A 14,698-nucleotide genomic window follows, 5' to 3' on the forward strand; every position below is an offset into this window, starting at 1 on the left:
ATTCATTTGGTTGAAATATCATAGCTGTACATACCTGCTGGTTAATGGTTTGGAATAAATGTCATCATAGTGAGCCAGGAATGTTCAGGTACCTCTGTATGATTGTTAGTTTCTGTGTATGAAATGAAGCAGGATTTTAATATTCACTAAGATAAAATATGACAAATCCCGATGTTGGTGTCAGTTACATGAACGTTAACTACACAGTATTAAATCCCATTGCCATCTGCCATTTTATATAATCTATCTAAACTACTGCTGGGTGGAGTTTTCCTCCGGAGGCCTTTCTCTCTCTGTAAATAGGGGTATCACCAGTATAGAAGGCAGTGTCACATGAGTGCTGTTTTAAATCTTATCAGCTTTTTAAACATGACAGGAAATATTTGCATATTGCATTTCTTCTTCCTAGACTACAGTACACACTACTTGTTTAACTGTAAGCCAATAACCTTAGGCCAAAGGTAAACACGAATGAAGTGCTGATGACAATATAGTAATTATTGACAGTAACGTGTTCTAAATATTAACAAGACTCTGGTAATCTTTCCTCTTATCCTCAAAAAAATATATGATATAAATGATAGCTTTCTAATATATGTAAAGCATAATTAGGTATCCCTGATTACTTCCCAGTATGTTCATCTCCATTGCAATGATGCTCTTCAATCCTCTATGGTACGTGTAATAAAACATATTTATACAAACTGCACAAATATATAAAGAATACCAATTAAAAAAATTATCATAATTAAATAAAAATTCTTAATTTGTAAATATTGAACCCCAAATGTCCATAAAGTAAAATCAAATGATACTTAAAACGTATAATACACATTTTTTATGAAAAAATTATATCTAGTTTTTTTTCATCATGTTCATCATTGATTTCCTTTTACTCTTGCACTCCAGTGTCTCACTTTGTTTCCCTCACCTTATGAAATACAATGAGAACGAACTAAATCGGGCTCCTGTTGTTTTTCCAAAATGTCCAAATGTTTCGCTCTCTCACAGCCAAATAAACATCAAATGTAATACATTTAAGAAAAAAAACACTCATATCTAAGGGCTAGTGACGATCCTTAGCCTTGCAAATAAAAATTTCACTCTTGTTTGAGTGAAAACATTGCCACTGACCCAAATGTCCGGGGGCCAACTTAACTGAAGATTTGAATTAGACACGCACACATACAGTGCTTTCTTTTTGGAGCGTTTGGATGCGTAAATGACATGTAAGGCACAGCTGGCTCGTACGTTTTGGATGGTTGCAAAAATATATGCCTACATGTCATGCAGTGTGAAATAAAGACCACGTGGTTGTTGTGATGATGATGATGATGATGATGATGGCGGTGCTGATGACAGGGCCTCCCTCTCTCCGCCCTCAGCGGGAGGAGGCTGCGTCAAGCGCGCTCCTCCTCTCCTCCTCTCCGTGTCGCCGCTGCGCGCTTCACGTCTCCATCACAGGAGCGCACACAGGTAATGTCGCACTTGTTCTTCTTCTCTGGAGCAACAGTGAGGCTCTTCTGCTGGGTTCCGTCATATCAGATAGATTCGTGTGAAGGCTAGAGGCAGACTGTTGTGTGATGGGGCCGTCAGGGGGATGTGTGGGAGGTGGGCTTCCCTCCCTCCTGCGAATTCTTTTGGATTAGTATTAACGATACGTCGCGTGGTAATTAATATGTGGCCACGTTTATTTGCCTCTGTCGATCGTGTGTCAGTTGTGAAACCTCGGGCTGTTTTGGTTTGTCTTTTCAGCGGCTGCGTGGAGGCATTGACATGCGGTACAATGTGCTGCACAGATAGGCGCGTGTGTGTGCGCGTGCGCGCGCACCAAGGCTGAGCTGTTTTTTTCGGGATACCCACAATGTTTTTATGTCTGACAAACTAATAACTATGCCTGATTCAGAGCTAAAGTGCTTATTAATGATGTAGAAAATATATCTGCTACTATTTTGATAACCAATTAATGGATCCTGTTATATTTCAAGAAAGCCAATATTTTAAAACACTGTCTGATTTCCTCTGATATCATCTTGTCTTGCTCTGGGCATGCTGAAGCATTGACATATGGCATTATCTTATACAAATAAGTGTGTGCGTGCGTGCGTGTTTGTTTGTGTGTGTGTGTGTGTGTGTGTGTGAGAGAGACATGAAGGGTCAAAGGGACTTCACTGACAGGAAATTAACTGCTGATATCTTCTGTTTCTGCTTTGTAAATGTGATGATTTGCTCTACTTATTGTAATTCAAGTATTTGTGTGTTCTGGACTAATGGTTGGATTAAACGGGAAATTCTAAATTAACACTCAAGGTAACCTGCAGATTAATGTTAGAACAAGCAAGACTCTGTTTTCTACCCTCTAATTTTGAATCATTCATTTTAATCTTTAGAGTCTCAGCTGATGTCCGGCACAAATATGAATAAGGCCTCAATGTTTAAGCAGCTCAAGTCTGCAAGCATGAAGCACTGTTCCCCTTCACTGCTCTCCGCAGGATGGAGTCCCTTTTGAACCAGTGGCTGTGGCAGGAGGAGTACTGGCTTCCCCCTGGTATCCACTGGCAGGACGTTGACATGAAGGGGGAGGACGGCCACTTTCCTCTACCCAGGGACCTCATCTACACCTTGCCTCTGGCCTTCACCTTTATAGCCCTCAGATATGTTTTTGAGAGGTGAGTCACACCTTCCTCATCACAGGCTGGAGTGTAAAATCACAGATCAAACTTCTTCATTGTTGTCATTCCGATTGCTGACATCTAGGATGCTCGAGTCACTGGAGTAGTGATTTGTGAATATTGTGATTTGCCTACTAGTATGAACTTAAATTGTACAGTAATGTAACAATGTAGTAGTCAAGAATAATGCTTATGGTTTTTGGATCTTGACTTGCTGTGGTCATGTTGAATGAACGACTGGGCATTTTTTTTGCAGGAAATCTGCTTGTGTGGCTTAGGATAACAACTCCTTTAGGCTTCATCAGTGCTCCTATAGATGGAGGACATGCAGCGGGAGGCAGGCATCATGAGTAAACAGTTTTAGCTGCTGACGGTGCGAAAGCAATCTCTCCTCCCAGGGCGACTGGACTGGGACTTCATAAAAAATATCCGTATGGAAAAGGAGGATAACAGCTTTGATATGTAGCTGATGAAGGGCCTAGATAAGGTTAGGACAAGCTTTCTAATGTTGGTTGGTTATTGATGTTGTGTTGAATCACTGTAATAATTGCTGGAAATACTAACAGCCTCTGCAAGCTCTTATAGAGATATGCGGTCCACCATGAGTTATACGAGGTGAATATTAATGTAAATCCCCAGTAGTGCTCATTAAGAGAATCCTGCTGCTGAAGCATCTAGAGACTTAGTGGTTAACTAGTTCTGCTGGTAACAGGACAAGAACTGGTAATGACAGTGTGATGATGGACTGGTGGGCTTGTCTTTGCATGCTGTCCCTCATCAGCTGCTATGTTATCTTAATTAATTAGTTCGTAGCGTTAGTTCAGGCAGAAGCATGAAGTCAAGCGCCGCCACTATGCAGCACATCAGCTGACAGTAGAGATCTCTTTGCCAGCTGATCCTCTTCTATGCATTCAATTGGCAAAGCTCATATTGTGCGCTCTATTTAAGCTCCTTAACCTGCCCACTCTTCTTGCTTCGGCTCCCACCCAGTGCCTCCTTTTCGTACGTATCTGACTTAATCAATGTCATGTGTTGCCAGCGGTCAGTCAGCTGGAAGGTGAAAAGGTGTGTTTTCATCTCATCATGTGTGTGTGTGTGGTAACCGGAGACTGTGTATGTCAAGGTGCAAAGCTGCCCTGACCTTGTCATTCTTTCTGGTCTCCCCCTCCCCACCTTCTTTCAGGATGATTATCTCTGAGATAGAGTTACTGTACACACGTGATTATGCACCTACACACATGCACACATTGATCAAAACATCTCACTTATATACAGTCACACTGAGGCACACACACATGCAGATCAAATGTCTTGATGCAATATCAGCTAATGACAAAGGCTGTGTGGCCAAAAGTCACAGTGTGCCCATGGGAGTGACTCTACAGGCTGTCAGGTTTAGAATAATGAGCGGTCTTGTTGCCATTACTCTGCACTCCACTGTGGTGTATAGGTTTACATTGGACCGCTGTTTAAGTCACCTCACACCAGTTCCTCTGGAATTATAGCTTGTTGTACCGTTAAGATTCATTTTAGTTTTTCTGCTCTCTGTCCTCTCAGGCTCATCGCCGTCCCATTCAGCAAACATTTAGGTGTGAAGGATCGGATTCGGATTCGAGCCGCTTCCATCCCAAAGCTGGAGACCTTCTACAAACAGAGCAGTCGGCAACCATCGCAAGTAGGAATGTGTGTGAATGTGACTTGTCCTGTAAAGTGCTTTGAGTGGTCAATAAGACTAGAAAAGTGCTGTACAAATATAGTCCATTTAATATAGTCCATTTACATACTTAGGGTGCACTTTTTTCATTCTGTGTGCCCTGACTTATTTGCAAATCTTCTGACCTGAACCAGCAGCAGCAGCATCATGTAAATGCCATGTAAATGCCACAGACACAGGAGGAGCAGAGGTTTTATTTGTGAACTGCAGGCGTCTACACACAACACTGTCAGGAGAAAAATTATTTCTCCCTTATTTTGTTGCCAATTTTATCCTCCAATACAATACAAGTCACTCATAGCCACTGTAGCGAAATTAAAATGTGTGTGTTTTTGTATTCTTTTGCCCTAACTGAATAACACACTCTTGTATTTAAGATTGCTCTCAGCGCCAGGACTTTTGCCAAGGTAACACGACACTTTAGAGAAAAGAAAGAGAGGCCAGGGATCAAACAAAGAGTTATCGTGTTACAGGCTCATCAGCTCAGGACCAATGGTTTGATTAAGCACATTTAACATTGCATGAGTCATCACAACGAACAGCTTGAATCCTTAGAATTTTCTGCTAATGATGTAGAAACACATCTGTAAGGGAGATCAGTAAGTAATATATCACATGGGAATTACTGCATCTCAGAGAACAGCTGACAGCACGCTGTATCAAAAATACTTTGCCAAGTAATGACGCAGAATTCATTTATATACATGAAACAAGTGCAAAATTCAGTCAAATCCTGGATGTGTGCACCCACACCTGATGTGTATGAATATGTTTCTGTGTTTGTGTGTGTTCAGAGTGAGGTGGTGAACCTGGGGAAGCAGTGTGGCCTCTCACAGAGAAAAATACAGACCTGGTTCAGACACAGAAGGAACCAGGACCGACCCAACAACACCAAAAAGTTCTGCGAGGCCTCGTGAGTTTAAAATTAAGCAATGATCACCTAAATAAATTCAACAGAGCAGCTAGTAGGTAAAACGTTTTGGAAGGGTTCACCCGAGTGGAGCTGTAGCAAAGGAGAGATCAGGAATCTTTTGTTCTTGAGTTTATTGACCTTCTGTGACAGGATTTCAGATGTCAAGTGTAAAAAATCTCTTTGCAAATTGCCTGGTGCAGATTTCATGTCCCAGGCGGGATTTTTTTTTTTTTTATTATAAATTCTCTATAGTCATATATACTATACTAGAAAATGTTAATTATCATGTGAATATAAAGTCCTATTTGACTGATGTCATATGTTATTGTCTATCATTTTATTTCTCCTTTTGGCCTCTAACAATTGCTGGTGATCATTTTACCTGTGCAGTTGGCGGTTTGTCTTCTACCTTGTGGCCTTCACAGCCGGGCTCGGCTCTTTGATTAACGTGAGTCTGTTGGTCACCTGCTTTTCATTTCCCAGATTGTTGCTTTGGAACAATGGAGCTTTATTCAGTGTATATGAATATAAATGGGTGGGTGCTGTTGGTGGTTGTGAGTGTGGTGGTGTAATACATACTGTACATGTAAGAGTTTCATAGTCCTAAACCCATAGCTTGTTTCAAGTGAATTATTGTTTCTTCGATCTTCCAGAGTCCGTGGCTGTGGGATCACAGAGAGTGTTGGAGGGGATATCCTAAACAGGTGAGCAGGAAACACCATCAATTGAAAAATAAAGTTTTGATGAAAAAAAAAGTGTCACCAAATGTTGTCAGGTATTTCAAGATTTACTTCAAGTCTCTACAATTTGTTCTGGATTTGTTAACAGAATTGAAATCCATCATTATACAAATACTGCTGTAAAAAAAATGCATAAATTAAAAATGCATTTAAAAAGTAATCAACAGCTTTCTTAACTTTATTTGACTGTAAATTAAATCTTTGGCTTTGCTTGTCAGAGAAGACATTTGAAAACACACCTTGGACTTGTGATGGACACCTTTTCACATCTTATTGAATGTTTATAGACCGAATCATTAATCAGTAACTGAAAAATACCAAATTCTGTCTCGACACTAACACTAAGAAAGAGTGAGTAGAAAGAACAATAGCTGGGAGTGAACCAACAAAACCAAGTCTTAATTCTTGAATCTCAAGTCTTAAAAGGATTCGGCTGCAGCACATGTTGGATTTATAACACAGACTTGTCAACGCACTCCACCCAATCACTTTCATCTTCATTCCTTCACTTCGTTTTCAGTTGACCTGAATACTCTTGTGTTTTTACATAGTAAAGTAAGAAAGATAATATCTCTCTGCTGTTGACATTTACAGTATGTACGCCTGCTGGTTGGCATTCCCCTGGGGGAGCCAGCCCTTCCTCGTTGGGTCATGACCAGGAACATACACACACACACACACACACACACACACACACACAAAGAAAAACAGTAGAAAAAATGGAAAGCCACAGATCTCTCTATCTGCAGTTTGACTGATTACAGCTCCTGCAGGCAATACTGCTGCTGACCTCTTCTCTCCCCCTTCTCTGAGGTCTTGTGGTCTCTGACAGAGACAAAGGATGTGCTTTTAGGGGTTAAATGCCGCAGTCAACTTCCTTTCATTGTGTTGCTGCAAGACGTGTTTTGATTTAAGATAACACACCACCACTTACTTTAAATAAAAAAACCTCATCCATTTAGATGGCTGGCTAACACTTTCAAACCCCCCCCCCCCCCCCCCCCCCCCCCCCCCCCCGCCTTCTTGGGGGGAGTTTCACACAATGCATTGGGAGTATTCTGCTTTGCTGCTCGTAAAAGCTTTAGATTACATCTACAGTTTGTTTTCCTGAGGCTACACATATGTTGTAAATGCTTCTGTTGCAGCCACATAGCACTGTATGTACATTTTAATGTTTCTTTCTTCCTCTCATTTGTAGCCCGTGGCCAAGGCTCATTACTGGTATTACATCCTGGAAATGGGATTCTATTTGTCGCTGCTCATGTGTGTCTCTGTGGATGTGAAGCGAAAAGTGAGTGTGGTTTCCACGGATGTACCATTCCACACACACTCACCACTGCTTTTAACCACTGTTTCCTCTGCATTTCCTCTTAATTATAGGCAAATGGTCAAAACCCAAAAGCTAAATGTCATCACTTGCACATTAGGTCCCGTGTTTTTTGCACCGTGTAATCCAGACCTTGTTTTTCTCCAGCAGTTTATACTTAGTAGGGATTAAGTGCTGGATTATCTGATAATACATCATAACTATCTGGACTTTGCATTTAATAATGGAATTTTGCTGGGATAAAAAAGATTTAATATCTTCTGTAAGATACATTGCACATAGTTTAAAATTCACTGGGTGAAATAAAACCTGACCTGCACGAAAGCTCAACAAACATTTACATCTGCTCTAAACTATTCAATTACACTTTGATGTATTGCTAAACTGTATTTTTGTATACAAACTACAATATTTGATCATTGTCATTCAACTGTCCATGTTTCTCCTTTTTTAAGGAAACCATTTTGCGTCAGCTGCTTCAGCTGTGTTAGACAATTTCTTTAAGTGTGTATGAATGAAATGAGGCTGTTTTGTGTGATTCACAAAAAGACTCAAAGCTGCTGATTAAAAGACATTTGATGAACAAGACCACAAATGGAGTTCCGCTGAAGCTGTGGTTAGGCCGCTGAGCTTCTTTCTCATGCTGTGTGATTTATGTGTTCATGTGTGTGCTCCAGGATTTCAAGGAGCAGGTCATTCATCACATTGCCACCATATTCCTCATCGGTTTCTCCTATTGCTCCAACTATGTGAGAGTTGGCACGCTGGTGATGCTGGTGCACGACTCTTCTGACTTCCTCCTTGAGGTAAAACGCCAAACTTATTTAAAATATTTTCAGAATTTGCCCAATATATCTCTTTCCCCCTTTCCATTGGTGTATATTTGGGCTTGAACAATAAGGCAGAAAATATCACAAATGTGATCGTGTACTTTTTAAGTTGGAGCAGAGGGAAAGAGGAAATACTGCACTTCATTTGAATATATTGAAATGTGCTTTGAAATGCCAAAAATATTTCACAGAGGGACTTGACTTAAATACAGCTCTTGCCAAGGCTGTAAAATAATTGCTTCCTGCTCGTTTCTCTGTGATACAATTTTTTCTTTTTATGAGGCTGATTTACTTGGGTGTCACATTTCACCTATAACATCTGAAAACAACGATTGTCAGTGTCATCTCTGTGGAAATATGTAGAGCTAGTCAAGTGACCTCAGGCGTGACTGGGTGTCGTGTGACGTCCGATAAGTCATAAAGGGACAATATTGTGGATGTCATAGTCAGCCAGTGACTCTGTACAGCCTGGTACTGTATATGTTTCTGGAAATTAAACTGTTATTAGTGACCTTATTATATTTAATAATTAGATTATTAGAATATTCAATAATTAATTATTTACTATTTTGATGGATTTAATAATGGGTATGACATTCAGATGATAACCATCTAATTTTGGAGACAATGCTTTTAATTACCTTTTGTCACTTTTTTTGCAACTATAACTTTAACTTCAGGTTAGACAAAAAGCACCATTTAAATAACTTTTTAGATTTAGAATATAAACTGTTCAGCTGCTTTAACGCTAACGTTAAACATTCCAACATTTAAGAGGTGGGGAAAATGTAATTGATATTCCCTTTATTACAGCAGAAACAGCATTGGCAACCACTGTAGTTGTCATATGTAGGGATGATCTTGGATAGTGCTGGATATAGATGTAGATGTATTTGGACACCTTTTTGCAATTAGTAATATTTAAAAAGGACTTTTATCTTTTTCTTTAAAAAGTCTGCTAAGATGTTTCACTATGCCGGCTGGACGAGGACGTGTGACTCGCTGTTTGTCGTCTTCGCTGTTGTCTTCCTTGTCACGAGGCTGGTGGTGTTTCCTGGCAGGTAGGACAATATACTGTATCATGTGAATGTGCTGGGCCATAACTAACAAGATTACATAAGATGAAGTTCATCTGTCAACTGTAATATGTACACCTCAGAAATCCAGGATTAGTTTGGCTGTAGTTTTGTTGTTGAATTTGTGTTCAACCAGATGTTATATCACATGTCATTAGGTTTTGAAATGACCACAGCAGATATTTTTGTATCGCATCCTCCACTGGCATGTTTTGAAAATAGTTTTTGTTGGTCCCTGCAGTCTGCACTGACCTTTTGTTCTTATTTTGACATTTGCGACACAGAACTTGAGGGGTTGAAATGCTCTTAACTTTTCAATAGTTTCATTTATTGAGCTACTTTGAGAGTAGGTCAAAGCTGACTGTGTCCTGTTGTGTTTATTTTACAGAGTGATCCACACAACCCTGGTGGTGTCTGCAGAATTCTTCCAGCCCTTCTTTGGTTATTATTTCTTTAATGCTCTGCTGTTAGTGCTGCAGGTCCTGCACATCTTCTGGGCTTATCTCATCCTGCGCATGGTCTACAAGTTTGTGTTCATGGGCAAGGTAAGAGGATTACGTCGTCAAACCAGCAAATTATGGGGCGTGGGAAAACGAAATCGCTCACCAGCTCTTATTTTTCTCCACAGCTTGAGCGCGATGAACGCAGTGATGCGGAGAGTGAGGTGGATGATGAAGAGGAGGAGCCTGAGGAAGAAGGTGAGGAGAGCAGCTGGGCACAAAGAAAGGGAGCCATCAACTCCAAATTGGCGTCGCTTGCTCACAACTGTGTCCTGAACAATCTGACCAACCAGAGGAATATAAACAGCAGACTGCCCAAAGCCAGATAGTGGAGAAGCCCCCTTGCTCGTGTACCAAGACTCACTGGAAAAATAGTTATTTCCCCCAGCACCTATTGGAAGTGAACTTACTGCTGACATATGATATATACATATGGCTTGTGAACATCCAACATGGTCCATTGATGAATTCAGATCAGAGTGTAGGTCTGCATTCTATTTATCTTTCAAAATAAATAAATAAATAAAATAAGGCACAGATGATTGTAGATCTTAGGAACACACGCCATCATTACTGTCAACCTTACGACTGCTTATTGTAATTGGCAAAACAAGGAGTAGAAGTTCATCCTATATGTGATGTTTTTCCAATCTTTTTTTATTTTTGCTGTTTGTTTTCACTGTGTTATTATAACGTGTTTGTAAATACCTAAGTTTAGAAACTGTGCATTTAGCTATTCTTTGGTCAACAAGAGAAACTAAATATTTCATGCAAAATCAAGCTGTTATCTTATATGTAATATGTAAACTAAAGTTAGAATGAGGTTGTCATTAACTCCCCAGCTTGGTTTCCACATACACTGCATGGTTGATTGTACAGACACGACTGAGGACATTGATTGTAGAAAATCTGTTGACAAACCACTTTAGAGACTATTTTTATGATCCTTCTACGTCACAGATAATTTATATAATGTTTTTTCTGTGGCAGAATTCAGTTCTTCAATTATAAAGTTATATTTTTGATTGGAGGATTTGATTTAGGCTGTGGATGTAGTCACTTACGCTTTAGCTCGATGCTTAAAAGAGATGTGGCGCCCCCTGGTGAGCAAAGAAGAACATATCCAAATAGAGATGACGCGCCACATGTCTCAAGATGATGCCTTTAGGAAAAACAGTACTTAAATCAGGCGTGCGTGTTTTCTACTTGACAGGCACCATGAATTGTTTTTGTTAAGGTTTGTTCCATTGTACTTTGTTTTGTGCCTTGACTGCTGTTTTTTTTACACTAGCACTTGATATTATGCTCTGTGTGGTACCTTCACTGGACAAACACATGGGCCAGGCCTTACTGTGACTCATTTCTCATCCTCAATGTTATTCTTGAGTGGTTGGTGAGGCTGGTTACACCTGGGTAAGCCATAAAGAGTCAGGGCATTAGATAGGCATCAGTGAAACGTTAGATATTTTAGCAAAGTTATCTACAAAGGTCAAATGATTTAAGGCTCAGGTGAAGAAAAGTCTTAGTGAAATGTAGAGTTTTAATTGTTTTTATAAACGCTGAGAGCCTATTTTGATACGAGTGGACTGGGCTGTAATATCAAGGATTTCACATGTATTTAACCAACATACTGGACCACAGATCTGAGTCGTTGTATTGAATGTTGTTTGGCTCAGGACAGTACAACACAGCGATATTGTTCATGAAATGCACTGCTCATACAGAGTTTGTCTTTCACTGCCATAAAATGGTGTTACATTTTCATAGGACAGTAAGGGCGACTCTTTGAGATAAGTGGTTGCTGTCTCCACCTCCTGCATCTAATTTTATATTAAGAATAGAAACAGGGCTGAGTGTGACTCTGAAGAGGGTCTCCAGACTGCTACAGTATGTGAGCTTTAAAATGACCAAGATATAGAGAACGTAAAGGGCTGACCCACCGAATAACACACCTGTGACCCCACTACGATATTGATATTTATTAAAGAGAGAAAAAGAACTGGCAAAAAGCAGGAGAGATGCCATGTTACCACTCAGGTGACACTTAACTGTTCTCTTATGAGTGTACAAGGATACTCTGTTGATTGTGTGGGAAGTTGAAGTTTTAATAAATTCTACTGAAGAAATTTACACTGAGTGTTGTCTTGATTCAGTACATTTTTTCTTTATTTAAACTTCTAAAAATCATACTTTTCTTTTCTGGATGTATTTCATCGAGAAAAATCACAACCGATTGCATGGAAATGGTTCTCTTCAAGCGAGAATGACATTTGTTTATGCTTTTCATTTCATCACATACCTTCACATGACCATTCTCATGGTTACACACCCTCTTAGTGGCACAGGGCAGGGTATGGCATCATCCACCTCAATGCATGTGTCTATGTAAGGGTCCACCAGCACCATGTTTGGAAAGGCTCTGGTGCTCTTCCTCTCACTGACCAGGTACATCTGGCCGCTGACTGTGGTGCAGCCACAGAAGAACTTCCTGTCCAGTGATTCCTCCTCCAGCACAGTCCACTCATCTGTCTCCACGTCAAAGCGTAAGCTTTGACCTCCAAACAGGTAGAGGGCACCGTTGAGCTCAGTGGCGACCAGGTCATATCTAGGAATAGGTTGAAAAAGGATGAAGTTTTCAGTTTTTTCCAACACTTATATCACCAATTGAACGTATTATTTTTTTTTTTAAATATGTATGAAATTAAATCACTTTGACAATGTGAGTCAGAAGAGCTGAGAACTTGCTCTTTTTTTAAAATACACTCACCGTGGAAATGGAGAATAGGATACCACATCCCACTGATCCTCCTTCACCACGTACCTCTGAATTCCACCAAACGCCTCCCCATTTTCATCCAGGCCACAAGCCACATAAATACACAACCCCAGAGCAGCGGCGGCTGCCCTCTCCACGGCTCTCACCATGGGGCTGACCCCCTCCCAACCCTCCTCTGACCCCAGGACCAGCCTTTCTACATCGGCCACAAGCCCTTCATCCATACTGCCTCCCAGGACATACAGTGCTGAGCCCAGCCCTATGGAGCAGTGGCTGTGTCTGGACTTCTGCAAGGCTGGCGCGTCCACCCAGCGTTGGTTCCCACATTCGTATATCCTGACCCAGTCCACGCTGAACCACAGCACATCCCGACAGAAGCCACCTGTCACAACCACATTGTCTCCTACATAATGGGAAAATAAACAAAATCGAATTGTTAAAAAATACATGACAATTTCAACGTCGATTATATCGGGTTACTTGTCTTTAATTTCAGAATAAAACTAAATGGCTGATAAAACCCTGTATTTGCACACTTTAGTTAACAATAAATACACATTCAGCCCCTCACTCATTATCCTTTTCATCACTATCCTCATATTCATCATCATGAACATCATACATTACCTACTGCAGCCACAGAGTACTGTGTGAGGTTCTTCCTCTGCAGCGGTGCACAGCTCTGCCATCTACCGCTGGGAGGGTGAAATTGGTAGAGTGCCTGTTGCTCCTGATCGTGAGGTCCACCCAGGACAAAGAGGGTGTCTCTGGCCCTGGTCCTCCTCAATGAGCGGCCTACTGACCAAGATGCTGGGTAATGTTCGTTCATCTTGTAGATGAGCTTTGCCCTGGGGTCAGAGCTTTTCATTCTGGTCAAAAGTTGAGTGATAAATGGTAAAGAGAGAGACTCAGGCCTCAGCAGCTCAATGAGCTCAAGAAAGTGTTCCTCTCGTTTATGGTCAAATGATACCCAACGTAGGATGGCCTCCAGGGCCAGATCGTCTTTATTAATGCCCAGGTCATCACTGGCGAGAAGATCTGCCACGGCCTCCTTAGATAGGGACAGGAAGTCCTCTTCAGCGATGATAGCAGAAAAGTGTGTGAGCGTGACCTGTCGTGCAGCGGCATAGAGCTGAGTGCAGCCCAGCTGCCAAGCGTAGGCCATCATTCCTAAACAATTACTGAGGTGCAACTCGCGCTCCAGGAACTTGCAGCACAGCAGCCGGGCTCGCTCAAGCTGGAGAAAGTCTGCGGTCACAAGGATCCCCAGAACGTTTTCTCTGTCCAAAACCAGCCTGCACGTCCTGCTGTGCTCCATCAAAACCCTGAAAGGCTGCATACCCACACCTTTAATTTCGACTCTCCTTTGTTTGCTTTCTACACCACTGCCAAAGAACAGAGCCCTGAAGTAGGGGCTCTGGCGGGCCAGACATTGGCGGTTGACGTAAAAACTCTCAGCTTCTACTCGTAGAGTAGCATCAGGGACACCAGGGTCAGGGTCACTCACGTGTAAAGCAGATTCATCCCCCTCTTCAGAGAGAACAGGCAATCGAAAGCTCTGATGTGGCGGCTCAGTGTTCGTTCTGCAGGCCATGTCACAACACACAGCGTCACCAGCCGTACTCTGCACATGTGCCTCGTCCTCCTTCTGGCTCACAACACACCAGCTGGTGGTATTAATAGACCGTCCCCCCTGACTTGACTGTGCACCAAGGGAGAGCAGGTCAGTTTGAAAATAGAATTATAACATAGAAAGGCCAATGACTTATGACCAAACACATTCCACAACCATATATTTATTGTTTAACTCTGATCATTTCTAATGTCCATTCTCAGTAACTTTTTTAAAACCTTATTGGAAGGTATTCAAATACAAAAACAGCAGACATGTACTCTTAACAAAAATACAAGCATATATTTGAATAAATTTGTAACAAAACGTATTATAAAGACGATGAGAATAGAAGATAAAAAATAAATCGTAACAAAAATCAAAAACAAAAAGAAAGGAAATATAATTCTCAAATGTTTATTTCTACAGTTTTATTTAGTTATTTTTCAAATGAATTAACTTATCCTACATTTAAGTTAACAACAAATCAAAGCCATTATTGTGAAGATTTAAATGTAATTTTATCTTGCAGATCATT

The 14,698-nt window shown here is 40.9% G+C and overlaps 2 protein-coding genes across 2 annotated transcripts; one reads left to right on the top strand and one right to left on the bottom strand.

Annotated features, from left to right (window-relative positions):
* The first annotated feature begins 1,368 nt into the window (after positions 1 to 1,368).
* LOC118318619 (ceramide synthase 2-like) lies at positions 1,369 to 11,902 on the top strand. Its single transcript, XM_035648446.2, has 11 exons — positions 1,369 to 1,476; positions 2,493 to 2,669; positions 4,230 to 4,347; positions 5,181 to 5,299; positions 5,690 to 5,747; positions 5,953 to 6,003; positions 7,238 to 7,330; positions 8,044 to 8,172; positions 9,151 to 9,257; positions 9,661 to 9,817; positions 9,901 to 11,902. The coding sequence occupies exons 2-11, from the start codon at positions 2,494 to 2,496 to the stop codon at positions 10,099 to 10,101; spliced, it is 1,209 nt and encodes a 402-aa protein (XP_035504339.1). The 5' UTR covers positions 1,369 to 1,476; position 2,493; the 3' UTR covers positions 10,102 to 11,902.
* A 73-nt stretch (positions 11,903 to 11,975) lies between these two features.
* Positions 11,976 to 14,357, bottom strand: LOC118318234 (kelch-like protein 23). Its single transcript, XM_035647697.2, has 3 exons — positions 13,176 to 14,357; positions 12,540 to 12,951; positions 11,976 to 12,377 (listed from the first exon to the last, which is right to left on the bottom strand). Exons 1-3 carry the CDS (start codon positions 14,140 to 14,142, stop codon positions 12,074 to 12,076), a joined length of 1,683 nt encoding a protein of 560 aa, XP_035503590.2. The 5' UTR covers positions 14,143 to 14,357; the 3' UTR covers positions 11,976 to 12,073.
* Positions 14,358 to 14,698: the final 341 nt, after the last annotated feature.

The sequence above is a fragment of the Scophthalmus maximus genome, chromosome 13 (genome assembly GCF_022379125.1).
Source record: "Scophthalmus maximus strain ysfricsl-2021 chromosome 13, ASM2237912v1, whole genome shotgun sequence".
In the NCBI taxonomy this organism is placed as follows: domain Eukaryota; kingdom Metazoa; phylum Chordata; class Actinopteri; order Pleuronectiformes; family Scophthalmidae; genus Scophthalmus; species Scophthalmus maximus.

Excerpts from the sequence above, each read along its gene's own strand:
- LOC118318234 (XM_035647697.2), bottom strand. The coding sequence starts at position 14,142 with ATGGCCTGCAGAACGAACACTGAGCCGCCACATCAGAGCTTTCGATTG. Across the intron at positions 12,952-13,175 it reads GTACTCTGTGGCTGCAGTAG|GAGACAATGTGGTTGTGACA; the intron begins GTAATGTATGAT and ends CCCATTATGTAG. Across the intron at positions 12,378-12,539 it reads TCCTATTCTCCATTTCCACG|ATATGACCTGGTCGCCACTG; the intron begins GTGAGTGTATTT and ends ACCTATTCCTAG.
- LOC118318619 (XM_035648446.2), top strand. The coding sequence starts at position 2,494 with ATGGAGTCCCTTTTGAACCAGTGGCTGTGGCAGGAGGAGTACTGGCTT. Across the intron at positions 2,670-4,229 it reads CTCAGATATGTTTTTGAGAG|GCTCATCGCCGTCCCATTCA; the intron begins GTGAGTCACACC and ends CTGTCCTCTCAG. Across the intron at positions 5,300-5,689 it reads AAAAAGTTCTGCGAGGCCTC|TTGGCGGTTTGTCTTCTACC; the intron begins GTGAGTTTAAAA and ends TTACCTGTGCAG.